Source organism: Mycteria americana, chromosome 9, assembly GCF_035582795.1.
Source record: "Mycteria americana isolate JAX WOST 10 ecotype Jacksonville Zoo and Gardens chromosome 9, USCA_MyAme_1.0, whole genome shotgun sequence".
Classification (NCBI taxonomy): Eukaryota; Metazoa; Chordata; class Aves; order Ciconiiformes; family Ciconiidae; genus Mycteria; species Mycteria americana.
In genome coordinates, this window is record NC_134373.1 from 23,252,155 (window position 1) to 23,271,457 (window position 19,303).

At 39.1% G+C, this 19,303-nt stretch overlaps 1 protein-coding gene across 6 annotated transcripts in view; it reads right to left on the reverse strand.

The window, feature by feature from the left end:
- CSRNP3 (cysteine and serine rich nuclear protein 3) overlaps nucleotides 1–19,303 on the reverse strand; it is a 112,170-nt gene that overhangs the window by 14,752 nt on the left and 78,115 nt on the right. For all 6 annotated transcript variants that reach the window (XM_075511685.1, XM_075511689.1, XM_075511688.1 and 3 more), the window contains 2 exons: nucleotides 16,671–16,841; nucleotides 824–1,083 (listed from right to left, as the gene is read on the reverse strand). In XM_075511685.1, coding sequence (XP_075367800.1) covers nucleotides 824–1,083; nucleotides 16,671–16,841 — 431 coding nt within the window. The remainder of the gene's footprint in view (nucleotides 1–823; nucleotides 1,084–16,670; nucleotides 16,842–19,303) is intronic.

The following is a 19,303-nucleotide window of genomic DNA, read 5'->3' on the forward strand; positions in this document are numbered from 1 at the left end:
AACACAAGCCATTATACAGGAAATGTTTCATCCACTACAAAAACATAACAAACCCAGAAGTTTTGCCACCAGTTTTAAAGAGGCAGAAGGGACACTTCCAAGAACACAACCCCCTTCTCTATTCTCCTCTACTCAAGTACACAGTTTCTTTCCTCTCCTATGCTACATTTAAGACAACACCTTCAAAACTGTGGCCAAGATTTGTTCTGACTAACTAAACTGATAGAGCCAGTTAATTTGTCTGACACATTTCTTCTTTAACACAGACAGCCTTTGGTGAAATATTAAAGACACACTATCGTAGAAATTGGTACACTGAAAAAAGAAAATATTTTTAGTATTACTGTTTCTTACTTTTTGCCAAATTCGCTCAAGTTGGCCAAGAAAATAAGCTGTTTCACTTTCTGTACTTAGGATGTTACCATTCCCTTGTCTAACAGGGCACTGTGCAAGGGCTCAGAAGACTCATTCTCTTCCTGGCACTTTCAGACTTCTGCTGGACACCCTGTTCAAAGCTAACTTCCACCACCCTCTGCCTTTGTTTTCCTCTCTGTAGAAAACAGAGCGTAAACAACAGCCTCCCTGTAAAGCACTTTGAGGTACACATCAGTAAGAGCTACAGCAGCACTCAGTAATATCAAACAAAAAGATGTTCTTCAGTAAAATTAAAAAAAAAAAAAAGAAAAATGCCATTGTTTTGATTGAAAATGGAGTGATAGAAAGGAAATGGTTTTGTTTAAAACACACACATTGGGCCCATATAGCTCTGACACTGCTCGTTTAAATAAATAAGGCAGGGATCAAAGTCTTGAATAATTTTTACCTTTAATTTTAGAGAATTGAGTTTCTCCTCCCTCAGATGCTCTCTTAACATCTCTCGGTGAAGCCTCTCCTGTTCCATCGCAAACTCTCCAAGCGTGTATTGGCGCACACTGTTGTGGCGAGTAGACATTCCCAGGGTGCTTCCCCCTTGGCTGGGAACACTGGTGAAGCCTTGCCTTCTCGTGAAGTAATACACAGTAACACAGTTAAAATGGACATTTTTTGTTCTCTTCCGCTTCTCTCTCTTCAGGATTGAAGAAGCTAGAACAGATGCAGATTACAGTATGAATGATAACTTGCAGTCATACAGCAAATTCGTCACTTGTGTAGTTCTATCTACCTTAACAACACACTGAAGTTCAGAGGTGTGCAGTCTAAATGAGGAGATAACATTAGAAATATTTACCGTATATGCAAACCTAGAAGCCACTACAAACCGCCACAATCGTGAACACTATTGTCTACTTTAGAAGAGAAATTCTTGGCCAGTTGTGTTTTCCCATAGCATTATAAAAATGTTTTATCCTTTTACCAAGGAAGCAAATAAATCCCAGCAAAAGGAACTTCTTTCACAGTGTCACCTCAAAGACAGTGATCCACTGACTTGCTCCTCTTCAAAACCCTGCAAACAAAACAACATTGCGTATGACAGCAGTGAGAACAGCAGACCCATGTCTCTCACAGGCCTATATACACCGTTACTATTCTGTCAGCACGGCTTAGCTGTAGAGATCTCTAACTACATCTTTAAAGCACTGGATCACATTGGCAGAAAAGAGTCCTTTCTCTTAAAATCTAAAATGTGAGAAATTAGTGTTAGAAAAACTGTAAAGGCAATATGTTCAGACCGCCTCAGAAATTCATATCATCATCATCATCACAGAATAACATAGCAATAATGCTGATTAACAATCAGAACCACTTCCTTTTTCTTTACCTCCATCCTTCTTTCTGCTGCCATCCACTGAACACATGCACATGTGTGTGTATATATATTCTAATGTGTAGAATTTTGACAAAAAATTAAATCTAGTCTTTCCTAATTCTTTTCTGATTCCCCTCACACTCGTGCTCAGTTTTTCTGGTACACATATGCAATATCATATGAAATGGATTTGTTTAAAAACAAATGCCAAATTTTAACTGTTAAATATTGTTCTTTTTTCTACAGGCATTTAGTAACTCCTTTCAACGATACTGATCTATTGTTTCTCACTGGTAACAGTGGTGAGCCTTCAGAGAAAAAAAAAAAAAAAAAAAGACACAAACGTTAGAGAAAGATAAGAGACACTCCTTGATTTTTAAGATGAACAGCCTGATTTATTTGATTTATTGCCAAACGGCAATAGGATGTTGAGAATGTAGATAATAAGTCATTGCTTTGCAGTTTACAGGCAACAATTGGGCAGGTGTGAATGAGACACCTAACTGCCAGAATTCAGGCAGTAAAATGATTTAAAGGTGCCTGACCATTCTTGAAAGACTTGGAACCATCCTATAAAAGCAGTAAGAGCAACAGGATGTACACTGCTAATCTAAAACCGCCGTCGCTAGAGATTGGAAGCACTTGGCCTTCAGCCTCGGTTATTGTCACAGTTCAAACATAGTTCATTCCCTAATATTATTATGTAGTGAAACGTTAATCAGCACACATGTAAAAACTCCAAACTTTTACAGAAGTAACTCAGTCCAAAAAATAGCATAATCTACCTAACTATATGAAAAACAAGTATGTTGGAAAATACAGTGCTGTAACCAATTACAGACAGTATGCCCTACTGACATAACCATAAAACTATTTGGGGCTCAGTAAAATACTGAAATAGTGTTATTTTTCCTAAATACTGATATGCAGCTAAAATTATGGTTTATTATATAAGTAACATACACTTCTCCAGATATGCTGCAGGTATGTTGGATTATAAATATAAAACAGATAAATAAACTCAGGTCCTATATTCACTTACATGCTCTCAGTGAAGGGAATTCCAAAAAAGATGTAGGTTGCACACAGAACCAAAAGACAAATTCTGTTACATTAGGCGTGTTTAAACTTGCATCCAAGTTTAAGCAAATCTCATATCAACAGAGCCTGTCAAAAATATTTATAGGAAGCTTTTAGTGGGGGAAGAGGGTTATTTTATTAGAAGAGACTAGTTGATAGAGGTGTGTCAATTTTGCATGATATTAAATATTGTTTTAATGTACTGTTCTTTTTCATATATGCCACAGTTTCAAAACAAAACTATCTTTAATAAAACCAAATTTTTAGAGTTTGGAAGATGGGGTAATTTTGATATTGTGACATTCTCTTTCAATTTAGCATGAAAGCAAATACTCTGAATCAGAACCCTCACTGCCTATATGTTCTTACACACAGGAAAGTGCAAATTAAAAAATCCTGCTTCTGCTGAAGGAGGTATTTAAACCATTCTGGGATGTATCCAATTTCTGATATAACAGTATTGGTGTTATTTGGATCTCAACTGGATCTTGCCTCTATTTCGGAAGAAATGCTGACAGCTACTGAAAGGCAAGTAGCTTTTTTACCAAGTAAAAGAACCAGCCACAAACGGAATGAGAGATAAAACTACAGTAAAATATTAAAGGAAAGAAAAGATAGAAGGTTAATCTTAAAAATATATATATGCTTCATGAGGAAATAGAAGGTAATAGTGCTTGTAAATCACGCAAGCTAGCGAATGCCTTTGCATCTTCATCTGTAAACTTCAGTATCTACCACATAAGGTCTACGTTTATAGTAATTTGTTTTAGACCTTAGCTATGGAACTCCTGACATGGCTGCTTACTGGCAGGAACACCAAATGCTGCAATAAAAGTGCTTCCATTTTTTTAAGTCTGTCAATCTCTTTATGGAAGAGATACTACTTTCTATACATAAAGACATCAATCTTAAGTCTTATTCACATGCTACACACTAATAGTTAAATGAAGCTAGGCAGAAGACTCTGCAATCTAATTACTTCCAGCTGAAAAGAAGAACGTCATCTACAATAAAAACTAGATTACATGAATAAGCTTTTCCACTATGTGGATTTCTGGGGAGGGGTGGGGGTGCCCATGCATGTGCTGTCAAAATTTACAACATGAATTTCACACATTGCCGTACGTTTATGCCTAAAAGTTTGGTCAGCAGTCTCTCTCAGTAAGACTGTAGTTGTCATGAGCTGTCCTAAAGAACCCATGAATGCCTTTCTTCAACTTTTTTATAGTTCTTATCACTTTCAGTAATTAAATTATCAATAACACACCATCAAAGTTGTTTATTTGGGGTTTTTTTAATATATCACTGTCAAAAACTGTGTTAAAATAGAATTAAGCTGAACTTCAAGAAAATGGTGGCATACTGTAACTGCAACACCACCAGCACTATAAATCCAGCCCTATACGACTGTATTGAAGACAGCGGGAGAGCTGGCATGCATTTGTTGTAAATGTCATTAAAGTTCATGGTTTTGTTTATTAATGTTAGAGTTCTGAGTCAGACAAATTATATGATAATCTGTATAATTAAACAAGCATGTAAACATTCAGAGCCCTCAGATTACATGTAATTATTTTTTTGTGAAACACGTCCTTATCTTTTGGGTTTGCTTCTGTCTCACCCAAGAGCTCATTGAAGGGAAGAGCTAAGGCTCTGTAAATAAGTCTATAGTCATCTCTTCTATGTTACTGCTAGGGAGTAGTCAGAATATATTCATATTTATGCAAATGTTGTTTACAAGAACAGATCAGGCAGGAACTGCAAAAGATTATCGGATTTTATCTGATTACCCAAAAGCATAGATTAGAGCTGTCAGTGAGGGGACTGGAGAATTGCAACCATGTCAGTAACCAAGGACGTGAAAGGAAGCAGTCGGCACTGCAAAGGCGCTATGTTCTTGCTCTACTATACTTCCTAAAATCTCTGAGCAGAGGGCTGCCTTAATGTGACCTCAAAAAAACCTCTTATTGGATATTGAATGGAAATGTCGAACATTTTCCAACATCAGGGGCAAAGCACTCTATAACTCATCCAGTCCTTTTGCTTCAAGCCAACCAGAACTCAGATTCTCAGATCATCTTATCAAGAGTCGGGAGCATATGTTATTTTGCATGCACTGTCCCTTAAATAGTACATTCAAATCAGTTCTACTTACTGCTAAGGACACTGCTTAACTCAAGACAGAGCAGAAGGACATACAAAATATGTATTTTCTGATATATCGGAAAGCACAAACATATGCCCAGACAAAATGTAGTGACATTAATCAATTAGTAAGCTCCTTTCAGACTGAGAAACACAGCTTGTGCAAGGCTTGCATGCCTCTTTGGAGTCAGTTTCAAAGGTTTTGCAGGGAAGCAAAAGCTCGTAACCTAAAAATTTATCCAAAGAGAGTGTAAACGCCACACTTTTCCAGAAATCGAGTAACGGCTTCCTTGCTTGGCCAGTCTCAAAAAAGTATTTACATGCCATCTGCCTGTGCAACAAGTGATATCAGTGGATGCCACTATCATCTGGTCTGCGCAAAAAGAGTGATACTGACTCCGGCAGAGTCTGCCAGGCAGAGATGTGTTCTTTTAGCAGCTGCTGGACACACACTGTCAACAGGAACTAGAAGGTGGTTTTGGAAAACGAACGCCACCATCTTGGGTCCAGCAGTTCATGGCGAGCGAGATGCCAGAGGGAACAGGAATATTCATCATCACCTAAAACTGTCCGATGGCTCACACGTGATCTTTAACACATTTATATACTACAAGTCTGATATATTCCATGGAAGGAAAAAAATACTCCATTCTCATGTATTTAAGCAATTAATATAATTTTTAGTTCCATGTTTCAAGATTATATGGAATTAAATATTTTTGACAGATACATAAGTACTGTAATGCATAAAATAGATCTACTATCGGAGGGAAAGATGATGCTGTTAAGAACATAATTACTGCTACAGAACTATTTCTCAGAAAAGGTCACTATATCTGAACAAGGTCTTCAGACAGGTATCTTCAAACAGGACTGCCAGAATTCCTCGTCTGAAATAGTATCAACCGCTGAAATGTTGATTTTTGGCATTTGACATTTGAGTGGCTGTTTCTGGGTTTAGCAGAGCAGAGCCCAAGTTAATAGCCTGCTTGCAACTGGCCTGCCCCTCATGGAGTCAAGCCAGGTCCTGCAGTCTTATCAGCTCCTTGCCACGCAAAAGCAGCTGCTGCAGACTCAGGGCTGTATCTGGACACAGCACAGCCCCGTCCGTGCAGCACCCGACCCGCGCTAACAGCCACAGCACACGGCATCTGCACCACAGACCATTTATGGCAAAACTGGCAATTGTCTGTAAACGAAATTCCTAAAGGTGAGGCCAAAAGAATTAAAGGAAAACTTTTAATAGCAAACAGTTGTTTAACCCAAGCATGGTTAACACATCCTGGAAACACAACCTGCGCTTTGTGCTTACCCTTTTGCTATCTTTGTTCATGATGTGCCTGCACACATACACAGCAGGATGCGTTTATTCATCTTTTTCTCAGTTATTAACCTCTCTCCCTCATAACAATTCTCTTTATCCACAGCAGTTATAATTTACTTCATGACTACATATGATATTTCTGCCACTTCTCTTTATGCACAACTCCTGGTTTATGCAGGCTCTGGCTACTGAACATACAAGGGATCTCTCAGGTTTCAAAATTTAAGAACACCTGTATGGTGAGCCAGAGACCTGCAGAATGGTGCAATGCACAAATGCTAGATATCAAGTTTTTTTATTATAGCCCTTCGGTTTTCAAGATTTCAGTAAGGTCCTTTTTCAGTCATCAACTGTAGTACAGAATAGAGATAACTGTTCAAGAAATTGAGATTTCAGTGATTTATTCATAAGGCTGCACACTGACATGAAACAAGCTTTATCTAATTCCAGACACCCTTTTTCTACAGATTACCACCCCACCACCACCACCACCCCTCCAGATGACACAGACTAAGGCTTGACTCGGTGAGCCTGTCTTACCCCGCCTGTGGTTTACTAGACACGGGGAGATCAACTGTCAAAAGATTAAAAATAGAATAACCACACAAACGTCATTATGGTTGTTCCCATAGGTGGTAAATTATACACATAGTTGAGGGCCATCTCCTACATTGAGACACTAAGTCATAACTTTTATTACCATAATTTCCATTAAAATGGTAACATTTTATCTATCAAAATAAAAAGTACAATTTTTATTGCCCAGTAGCTAACAGTAATGGCATACAAGATGGTTTATGGATCCTCTTCCAGAAAGACTAAGTGTTCCTTAGATTTTTTTTTTTAAGCTTATAGGTACTCACTCGAGTGCATTAAATGGATTTTTCCAGACACCGTGTGTCCCATATGTCTGCATGAAACAGGAGGCCCCACTAATTCATTTTTCAAAGATACTCTAAAAATAAAACTTTAAAGTCAAACCTGAAGAAAGTATCAATGTAAAAAAAAATACAGCTATCATGAAAGTAACAATAGCCTTAAAAAAGAAAACTGTTCTGTAAAATAGCCTCCATGGCTGCTGTTCTTTCTCGCTTAGGCTCCTGTGTTGCATAAATCTTCGTCACAATGACGATTAGTGGGAGAAAGGCAAATATTATGAATAGCAGTCTGACAATAAAACTTCCCTGTTAGATTCATCCTGGCTAAAATATGTTGTACAAAGCATTGATCTGTGCTGGAATTCTGTCACCAGCAAACACAGTAAGTAAGGAAATACTTTCTGGGTTTGCAAAAAGACTCCTCAACAAAGAAGGTAAGAAAAATGAGAGCCATTCAAGTCACGTGAGCTTAGAGAATAAAGAAGAGCCTTTGTTCATCAACAGTTAATAAAAGAGAATGAAGCAATTTGTATGGCAGAAAAATTTAAATATACATCTAGAGGAATGTGTGAGTAGACAAGGGTGTAGAAAGATGTAGCAATACACAGATTTGTAACAAATCAGTGTCAATATTTTCGTAATATATTTTAATGTAACTAGATCACTATGGTTAGAGATGGTCTCCTTAGTGCTACAGGGAAGAAACCGCCAAGTCCTGCTGCTTAATTTCAAATAATGGTTGCCATCACCTTATTCCTACCAACAGGCTCGTAATTGTAAGATTTTTTGCGCTTACCTTCTGTATTGCAAACAAAATTTATTTTTCATTTTACGTATCATTGGAACACTGAAGAATTTTATTACTAGCTCATTTTCCACAGGTTATTCAAAGCTACGTATCAGCAGCTCTCTGACTTCTGAAATTGTGTGCCCTTCTTTCCTCCCCCTACCCCATACCAGGGTATTTTCAAAGCACGGAGCGGAAAGCTCGAAGCAGAGGCGATTCCTACTGACCTCTGCACGCGGGGGTGAGCTGTTTGTCTGCCAGCCCTTCCCACCACGGGAACCAACCGAGCTAGGAAGTCCCCAGCCCAGAGGGGCGTAGGGGGAAGACCCAGGCAGGTGCCACCTGCACCCAACATCCCCAGCCACTGCCTCCTCCAACAGCTGGTATGAAGTTCTGCAGCTGCTTCTGGTGCCCCTTCCTTCTCCACCTCAAGCTGTGTCTTCTGCTCTCTCCCCTGAGAATAACCGTTATTTATCTCTTTGTGAATCTGTGAAAAATGAAAGACACAAACCCCCCAACTCTTTCCACATTTGAAAAATTCAGGTTTTATTGTATTTATTCATAATATATTTCTTATATGTCTTGGTAACAGATGTCATCATGGGCCCATCCAACTCCTGAATCCCAATAAAAGTAATTTGTCAAAGGGGAAAATCAATATTTACACTAGCAGTCCAGTGTATCCTTATGAGAAACATCCAAGTCTCATTTGTATATAAATAAATCATAACTGATGAAATAGGCAAGCAACAGTAATAATGTGCTGGCAGGCTGAAACAAAGTTTTCCTGAACTGCTCTCACATACCTGTAATGCACTATACATCTGCACTTTTCGTTCGCCTTTGAACATCCTCATTTTGCTCTCTAGGCAGTGTGCAGAGCTCTCTAGGCTCTACAGCAGTGTGAAACCAGTGCACGTGTTTCCTTCTGCGCGTTTAGCGGCCAAAACAGAATCCAGACCCCCCCCACCCAGGAAGAGATCCCACTGTGGCTGTATTCATCTATGAAATGCAAAGCCTGCTTCCTAGTTTTACAAAATCCTGATAGGAATGACATCTTAAGCCCATCATGTTTGTCAAACATTTTTTACTGAGAAAACTAGTAGTTCTTTGATTACGAAACATAAATAATCGCAGTTCTGGCTGAAGTCCAAGACATAAGCACTTTCTTCTGCTGTCTCAGCTATTCTCCTGATGTCAAAGACACATTAAAATAAACGTGAGCCATATGGCTACCCAGCAGATTACTAGCACTCTTGCATCAACGAGGGCAAAGCAATTCATTGTCACCAGCGCAGAAATATATTGGGCACATGAAAATTTCAAAAGGCTGGAAAAAATGTGTATGAAGCAGCCTTTTGGATTAAAGCTCTATCTCAGACCAGGGGAAATGCTGCTTTTCTTGTACTCTACTACCCATTTGTCTGCTTTTTACATACTCTTAGTGCCATATAAACCACTATGGCAAGAAGGATTAACACCATTCTCCACCTGCTCCATGACTTTCCCACAAGTGTTTCATCAAGTCTAACACCACAGAACAGCAAAACCTAATCCATCATGGTAATCCAGGTCAGAACATCACTTATAAAAGCCAGCTTGCTTTGCAATCTTCATAGAAAACAAAAACTTGGGAAAAGGTCGTATTCCAGAAATTGCTTCTACCTCTGCCTCCTACCTCTCCTTCTATCCCACTGCCTCCCAAAAGATATTTTTCTAAGAGTCTCCATACACTACATTTACAAATTTTAAACCCTTAATGATGAAACACTTTTCCTACATGCTGGAAATCCACATTAAGAGGAAATGCTGTGACATACAATATACCCTCCCAAAGAAACATGTGAGCTCGAGGACAGGGAGGTGTTTTCTAAAATAAATTTGAACCTGGAAGTTCTGAAGGGAACTGCATACCCAGAAAGGCATAAAATGAGTAGTGGAAATTAGACAGGACAGGGGCAATCCTGTGGAACAGCAACACCTACCCTAGTAGCATTTCACTGCTCCATCCTTCTGCTACCTTCTTCTCAGGTAAAGCCAAAGCTAAATTCACCTCACAGGAGGGGCTCGACAGGAATGTTTGCCTAATACTGCATTTATTTATGTCACATTTGAAACGGGTTTTGAAAAATACTCACTCACAAGCAAGTTTGACATGAATAAGAGAGGTTTTTCATTCGTGTTTTAGTTAAGCATTTTACCTCACTGTCAGAGTTTTGTCTAAAATCTCACAGAAATGTTAAATTCTTGGGATGCATGCTAAAAGCTGGAATTTCACTGCTAAAATTTCAGTGAAAGCTTTAAGTTTACTTCCTCAGCACCCTCTATCTCCAGAATGCTTCTCTGACATTCACCATACTAGTCCAGTTTCTCCATTCTGCAAATATAATCAGCCTGCGGGGAGAAGTGGAGACGGTTAACTGCTCTCTGCCTCACCATTTACTCTAAATGCCAGCTGCTGTTTCGCAGATGATTATTTCTGACCTTGGCCCCAGCTTCGAACAGTGTGAGGAGGAAAGCCGCTACCACGGATCCCTGCAGGAACACCCACGCCTAGCAACTGTATTTGCTGAACTCGCCTAAGACACTACAGGCAATCCGTTGTCCCACCTCATGGGTGACTTCTGTGAATAGCCATTTGATACGCATACAACTACCCATTTAGCTGTCCGTGACTTTGCATCTGCAAACATACTTTGCGTATCTCATGAACAGCTTCAACAAAAAAAAATTGTTTATATGTTATCTATGCCAAAAAAACCATCATGTAAGGCAAAAACTGTCCCTCTGTTTGTATAGTATATGAAATGCCCTAATTTATAGAAGAAAACTTTTCAAAAGTATAGAAACAGAATTAGTTACACAAATCCTTCTAAAAACTAGTAGGAGCCTGCCTCCTCACCCCTCTACATTTTTTAAAAACTCCCTCTACAATAGTCGTTATTCCAGATGAAAGACAGCAGGCAAGATTCGGTCATGCCATACCCTGCCCTGTCATTCTGTATAAGTATTTGAGCAAAGACATTGCAATACCTTTCACTGAATTTCTTTGCATTTCTTGGGTTTTACTGCCCAGATGAGCCGACTCATTTTAAAATCAAAACCAAGAATCTCTCAACTTGTTTGCATTTCATAACATGAGTCAACAAATAACGACAAGAACGTATTCCTCATTAACAAGGAAATTCCAAGTCTGGTTGCAGGCAATATAAATAATTGCAAGATGCCATGAAAAAAGAATGCCTGCATTTAGCTACACCTTCTAAGTGTTCTCCCATAATCAGCCAGCATCACCACTTTAACTCAGTTAGATTTCTATCGTTAACCAGCAATTAAACACACAGCGTGAGCTCAAAGTTCAGGTAATGCCTTGTGCTATTGACCTCACACCAAATAAAACTTTATCCTTCACATAAAGATAATTTAAGAGAAGTTAGACCTTCCTAAGGATTTCAAAAGATTTGATACCTTCTTCCAAGTTCTGCATGGCCACATAGATGAGGCAATCTCAATATGTTAGCGACTCTAGAATATTCAAAACAGTACTTCTAAGGGCATATGGAAAGAAGTGCAACGGGGATGTATTTGTATTTTCGAATTCCTCATTATCTTTAACGGTAAAATCAAAAGATGGTAAGAGCATTTAGAGACCACAGGGTTTTCTCAGAACCCTTACTGACCAGCCACATTCATAGTGAACCTAAGGCATCCAATACTCTTAAAGACAGTACCCTAATTAGCAGAATGACATGACCTATGATTACAGCTGGCTGCAGGATAACCTTGCTAATGACAGCGATAATGTTAATGGCAAGATTCAGATAATCGATGGAGGATATCAACCAGACTGTGCGATGGTTCCACCTCCCGTTGAGCACCTTGTGAGAAGAGTTGGTGCTGGAGATTTCACCTGCCTCTGCAGGTGAAGAAGAGAAGCCTCTGCAATAAAGGCATTACTCTGAAAGTTTCAGCTACACTACGCTGAAGTTGCAATGGCAGAGGAAAGCAGCAGCTCCTCAAAGTACGTTTCTTAAGAGATGCATCTGTGATTAACGTGGTATAGGGAGTTTTTACCAGCACCAAAGTGCAAAAGACAGGACTTGATGAGGTCTTCCCAGGTCTTTCAACTGCATGCAATTCTGCAACTTAAATTTGGACATTTTTCTTTATCAGAGAAATAGATCAAGCATTTAGAGGCAGGTACCTCCACAAGGCAGGAAGAATCCCCCACACCTGAGCTGGAGCATGGAACCCAGCACACACAATCATAGGAACTGTCAGGGCGTTGTACTGACATCCCGAACGGCAATTCCAAAGACAACTTGCTGTGGAGCTGATGAACCACAGCAGCGGGGTGTCCTAGCTCAACAGGAGCTGAAATGGCACTAGGTGTGCTCCCACCCTGTATTCCACGTACCTCTAAGGAAAAAGGAAAAAAAAATATTCTTAGTCCTGACTAGGACTGTAGATGCATGCTTGGGACTGCTACTTCAAGATGGACACCCCTCTTTCTGACATCGAGGAGGGGACATGAAATGGGACAGGTACGTGGACTGATTAGTAATATGCTTTGGCATCCATTAAGGTAAATCTGCGGTGTGACTAACGGCATGCTGAATCGAACTGAAACGACCTCAATAGACTGAGAAAAGTAAGTAAAAAAGATGGTGGGGATTATATCTGCCAGTGGTAATGAATGCACTCCATCACCATTTGATAAGAGATTTAAAAATGTGCAGATGTATATACACACATACCTGACGAACAAAATACTACATTTATTTATTTTTTGGTTATGAACATGGTAACAGTTGTCTATGCTTTATGGACTGTAATTTCACCTCTTGCCTCAGAAAAAGACAAGACACTTGTAACTTAGGCTAGGGATATTTTTGTTGTTGTTGTTGCTGTCTTGATTTATTTAAACGGATATATTGTTAAAGAAACTCTGTACTTATCCCTGAGTCCCAAGGGATAGCACTTAGGGACATCTCAGTCATGTATTTTCTGCCATCACACTACAGGGTTAATTGCTGAGATCAAAACTATCTTCAGGTGGTTCTGCCCCACCTGAATGATCCACCAAAGCTGTATGCCTCATTTAGCTGGCAGGTTAAACTGACCTTAAGGCTAATGGAGCAGGATAGCTGAAAGGTTCCTGTTTAGCTGACCCAACACATATTGTTCCAAGGGTTGTGTAAATACCGAGATGCATCAGCTATTCTAGATAACACTTATACGCAAACTGCCTGCTTGCTGAAGCACTGAAAGAGTTGTAGCTACAAGTGATTAAAAAATTATCTCTTTGTCAGGTCAATTAGAAAGGAAAAATAAGACTCAGAGGGCCAGTTAGGCTTTTTTTTAAAAGCTCAGTTAAAGAATTAACATACAGATCTCGATGTTGACTACAGGTCACCCACAACCCACACATTTCCAGTCAGTAAAAAGAGAGTTTATACTGAATTTCAAATTTACTTGTATGAAAATGGACCGGAAGGAAGACAGTACACAGGCTCTGACAGTGTCTCACAAAAGAGAAAAGAAAATGGTACAAAGTGCCAGGAAATGGCTTAGAAAGATAACCTCCATCAAGGAGGTACTCAGGCATGTAACAGAGGCAAGGAATCTGGCCAGCCTTTCTTCTGCACTGGCTTTTTTCAGTCTCTTTACTGAAAAAGTCTCACAGAACTCTTCCTTTCCATATGCCCTTAAAAGTACGGATTCAAATATTCAACGCAGGAAAGCTCTTATCTTTTATTCTGGGAGATGAACGTGTTTAAAGAATGAACAAAGCACCTTTCAGCGTACACTGTTAACAGTTTCGTTACTGTACAACACATCTGCATGTAGTTTTCAAGTGAGCATCACTTAGTAGCTCTGTAAGACACCTGTATTCATGAGATATGAACATTGCCAATTTCCACATATTCTGCTTTGAGGAGACAGGGCCAAGTAGCTCAGTAGGATCAGTTCATTTTTTATCACTGCCTAGAACTCAAAATATGCTTTTTCAAATAATATTGTTTAAAAAAATCTGGAAGTTAAAAAAAAAAATAAATCTAAGTACATACACAGAAGAGTGCTCCTGCCCTGAAGGGCATCCAACATCACACACACAACTGATGTCAACCAACTGATATAGACCAAAATGAAAACAAATCCTGTGTGTATAAAAAGTTCACCAATTGTCCCATTAAAACATTCCTTCCAGAATCAAAGCATATGAAGACTCAAGAAAATGTGAGAAGAATAAAACAAAATAAAATGCAATCTCAACAAAAAACCTGTTTTTTTCTAGAGGTAGTCAGTTATCAAGTTAAAAACACCTTTCAGCATTTGTCAAGTATCTTTACTCCTTTGCATTTATTTTAAATAGAAACACGATCAATTTTTATTGCAAACACATATTAACTTGTACTATCATACATCATCACTAAGACTCACATTTTTAGTGCAGAACTGCTCTTATATATAGCAGATGTGCCTAGGGCTAGCTAAGTGATTTTTCTAACACTGCTCAACTGGTAGATGTCAATTGTGTAAACATATAAGTAACTGATACGCTTTAATGTTAAAAAAGAAGAAGAAGGTGCAAAATCTCACTTGCAGCATTTTAACAATAAATTAACAAAATCTGACTTCCCCATCAGGTGCAAGATGGAGTGTCCTTGGTAAAGTTACAAAATAATGATGCACACTGGAAGAGAGTCTGGATGCAAGATGCAAGTAATTAGGTAGGGATAAAACCACCTTTCCATTCTATACTTCATCTGAGCACCAGCATCCTCCATTTTCTTACCAATAAAAAATTATTACCTTTACCAAGCTCCTGCAAGTATGCTGCATTACAGTAAGAGCAAAGCAGAATGTTAGACACTGAAAGATGCCATGTTCCAGTGGCACAGAAACTAGTCTCCAAAAGTCTTTTTCCTTGAGGACCTTGAGATTTGCCTATCAAATGCAGCACCACGGCCACCTGTTCTATTCTTTTCTTCCCAAAGCAGCCTTATATAATACTGGGGTTGTTCTGTATTGATTTCTTGGAATTTAGGCTGCTGCATCTATATTAAAGACAGTACTTTTTAAAAAGTAGTATCAATGCATATGAAAACAATTTACTCTTTCTATTTCTGTATCGCCAACTGATATATATATATGTATTTTTAAAAGTATAACGTACCATTTCTATACATCTGTGTGTGTGAGTGTGCACACAGATAAACATTTATTACTCTGGCCACAAATATCTCAGTTATATGAATCATTAATCATAACACTGAAATGCTATAGTTTTCCCCTACAGATTTTATTAAAAAATGAAATGATTTATTGTGTCAACTACAATCAAAGCTTATTGTTACATGCATGTATTACTACTTCCAAGTTTCTCCCCTGAATTACGAGCCTTCTTTGTATTATCTGTGCATTCACAATAAAATTGCTGTCTTCTATGTGGGTGGCAATGACTGTTTGATGGAAAAGGACTGCTTTCAGTCTATGATGAATAATCATCTAAGTCCTTAAACAGATGCAAAAGTTAAAAGATCAGCATGCAGATAATAATTGTCACCAAGCTATTTCTTAATACTACCAAAGAGATTTACTGGGTCACTTACTCCTTTGTGGCTTTTCAATAAAATAAGTCTCCTACTAGTACTGCATCTTAAATACAATATACTACATCAAGATTGTTACACGTAAACACATTTGAAAAGTTGTGCCTGTGTAACCTTTTGCACAGGAGTGTGCCATACTAGAGCAAAGAGGATTCGGACCCTCATATCCAAACCCTAGCTCCAACTGCACAGCGGCATTTGGTAGACAAATCAGGTATAAAAATATTCGTATCACATGCTACAAACATGATTGCTAGGCACAATCCAAACCACATAGTTATAAGGATCACATTGTGTATGGGCAGTGATGAGGAGCCTCACCTACTCCTTGGCCCACAGAAAACAGCTTTATAGCCACTAACTCCAGTGGGGAGATCTATATGCACAGACTTGAAGGCAGCAGACCCCTGCTTTTTAAAACATGCAGTTCACTATTAAAACAGTATAACCACCTAAAGCAAATATCATAAACTACAAATATAAGCTGTAAATTCATTCTTCCTAGATATATATGCTGCACACGTAGCTTTGCTAACTTAAAACCAAATTCTTATCTGTACACAAAACCATTGCCTAGTACAGAGATACCCTCCCCTACATGAAGAATAGAAACTATTGCAATAATGTGTCTCATACAAAATGTTCCTCAATTCCAAATAAAAGAAAGCTTATTATTTTCTTTGGAGAAGAACTCTCACCAATGCAATCCTGCAGATAGCCAACAGCTGCACTACACTTACCTAAGCAAAATAAACAAACTTACCTAAAGTACCTTCCCTACAGTACCTGTTTGAAATACCTTAAGCACAACTCCCAACGTTAACTACAAACAGCTACATAATTCAAATAGCAAATAGGTAGGGCTTCCAAGTGACTTCAAATTTTTACAATGACAAATAGTTTTATGTAGTTAACAAGAAGGCAAAAGGGTGCAAGTTTGCTAAGTAATTTTGAGCAAGTCACAAACTGAACACCACAGTGTCTCCATTTTATCATCTGTTCAATTTAAAGTCATCATGTTTATCTAACCATAAAGTTTATTTTATTTTGAGGAATAGGAAGAATTCTTTAGATACACAACTTCAGTACTTACGGGTAAAATGATTAGAAGTGGATGGATTGACACTATCACCACTGTCAGCACTTTCACTGCTAGAAATGTCATCATCTGATTCCCGCACAGAGGAACAAGGTGAGGAGCCATCAACTTCTTCAAACTTCCTCTTTAAAATTCCACTCATCGCTGCAATGCTGTCACATGCACCTGTAACAGGAACAGAGGCAATGAGGCACTGAAACATCCAACTGCAGAATATGCAGTCAAAATCTCCAAAGTCATTTTTACTTAGAAGCACCAATAAGTTGCCACTTCTGGTCTTGACTAACCATTTAGTATGAAAGTAGATATAATTAATTAGGAGACAGTGAAGCCATAGGAAAGGAAAAAAAACATTAAAACTCATACTCTAACTTGACATGTATGGAGATGGTTATTTTGCTAGAATAATGTGTAACAGATTGCTTTCAGGGAGCATTTTTCCCATTTTGATGTCAATAGCATCCCTGATTTCTAGGTTATGTCGTGAAATTTCAAACAAGGCAAAAATGGGAGTTTCTTTTCAAACACCCTCACTTGGTCCCTCCCTTGGCTGCCACGGGGGCAAGAAGTGTCACCATCAGGGATGAAATTAAGTAAGAAGAAATCACTCTGAACACTAGAGTTCGCGTTGCCAACTATACATGATCTAATCAGTGTTCACATCACCCCTTTAAGAAATCCATCTGATAATTCCAGTATTACGGACAGATAAAAGACAACGAAGTCACAAAGACCATATACCAATTTAGTGCTCAATAAATGCCTGGAACTCAGAAATTCCCCACTCCAGTCAGAGACACCAACTGCCTCCCAAACTCTCTCCTTCCCACATTAAGAAATGAGATGCCTAATATACTCCTGAGGTTGAGTAGAAGGTTATGAAGCAAAGTATTCAAGCAGAAATTTAGCAGCAGAGGTAGAAATATAACATGAATTGCACGTAATTAAGGAGCAAGTGTACCCTTAACTGAGGAGAGATCAAGGACAGCTGGAGCTTGCTGCCAGCTGTCCTTGCGTGTCTGTTGGCCACGCAGCTGCCACCACGCCGCCCGCAGCACTGTGGAGGCAAGCAGCGCTGATACTTATCCAGCCAAAAAATTTGTCTAGGACTGATGACATGCTAGACTCGCCGAGTAGGACACACAACCTAGCGCTACGGACTTACCACAGGGTTCTGCCAAATCCCACTAAAAGCAAGAAAAAAACCAAAAATTGCATTCCTCACTGAAACAGAACTTTTAAAATCCCTGCAGCTACCTTTAGGACTCATTAATTCCAAGTCAGCTGCATTCTGCTCCATCCAGGAAGCTGGACTAGATAACCTCCAGAGCCCCCTTCCAACCAACATTTCTATGGCTGTATGTTTTAAAAAAAAAAAATCTGTCAGGAAGCTAACAGATGCTGGGCTAAATGACTACTTGTAAGTAAGACAAGGTTAAGGCCGAGACTCCAGTACTGACCATACTGTTTAACAATTAGCATATTTCAGAGTTTTGGCCCAGGCCACCTTGCACTCTCCTGGATAACGCAGGATGAAGCAGGTGCCAGAACCATTCCCAGCAGGCAGGCTGGACGAGGGCACCTGGGGTTTGGCAGAGGGCTGGCAGTTTAGCCACCGTGGACAAGAACTGTACCCTGCCACTTGGCAGCAGAAGCCAGAGAATGCTGTCCTTAGCCTGCATCTTTTTATCTTAATATAGAGGTAGTCTCAGTGAGGTAGCTGCTATGTTCTGACTCTGTAAGCACAGAACTTCAGTAGATCCTCTGGTATCTTTGCTCAGACTCAGTCTAGTACCAAGTAGTTTCAATGTCTCCTATGCATTCTACAGCTCCCTTCAAGCCCCAACACCAGCTCCCTTCTTGGAAAAAACAAAGTGACAGTGTGAAGAGGTTTGCAACCAACTTTTGGCCTCATATGAAGCTAGAATAGGATAAGGGTGGGTATATGAAGCTGAGAGCTACAAAAAAAAAAAAAAAATTGATGGGCTCAGCAGGTTACAGGACTAATTAGGACAATTTTGATTGTCCCAATTAGTAGGACTAATTCAAAATCATAATTCAGCAAACACTGAAGTCTGTCTATAGGAAATCCTGGGACTGAGGTGGCAAGAATACCATGGTTTCACCCCAGTGCAACAGAAAGTTAGTTCTAATTACTTGTTTTGCTTTGCTGACAAAGCCTTTTACATTGTCTGCCAGCTCCTAAGCACAGCAGGAGGGAGTTACAGGCAGGTTTAAACTTGCCTAGAAATTATGGATACATTATATAACATTTTTATAATATTATTTAATTACGAGGACTAGAACAGAAGTTTTATAATAAGGGAGTTCATTCACCTCTTAGGAAGCAAAAGCTCTGAGCAGCACATACATGATTGCACCAAGTTTAACATCCTGTCTCCAGCAGTAGTCGGTATTTAACGCTTCAGCGGAAAGCAATGGGATGAGAAATCCAGCCACAACCACTGCAGATACATGGCTCTGCCTCCTCATCCTTGCAGTCAATTTCCCCTAAGCATAAGGCTGAAATGTTCCTATATGACAGCGCACAGCCTCTTATAAATTCATTTGACTTACTCTCCTGAGGCAACAAGTTTCATATTAGTTTATTGGGGGGAAAAAAACCA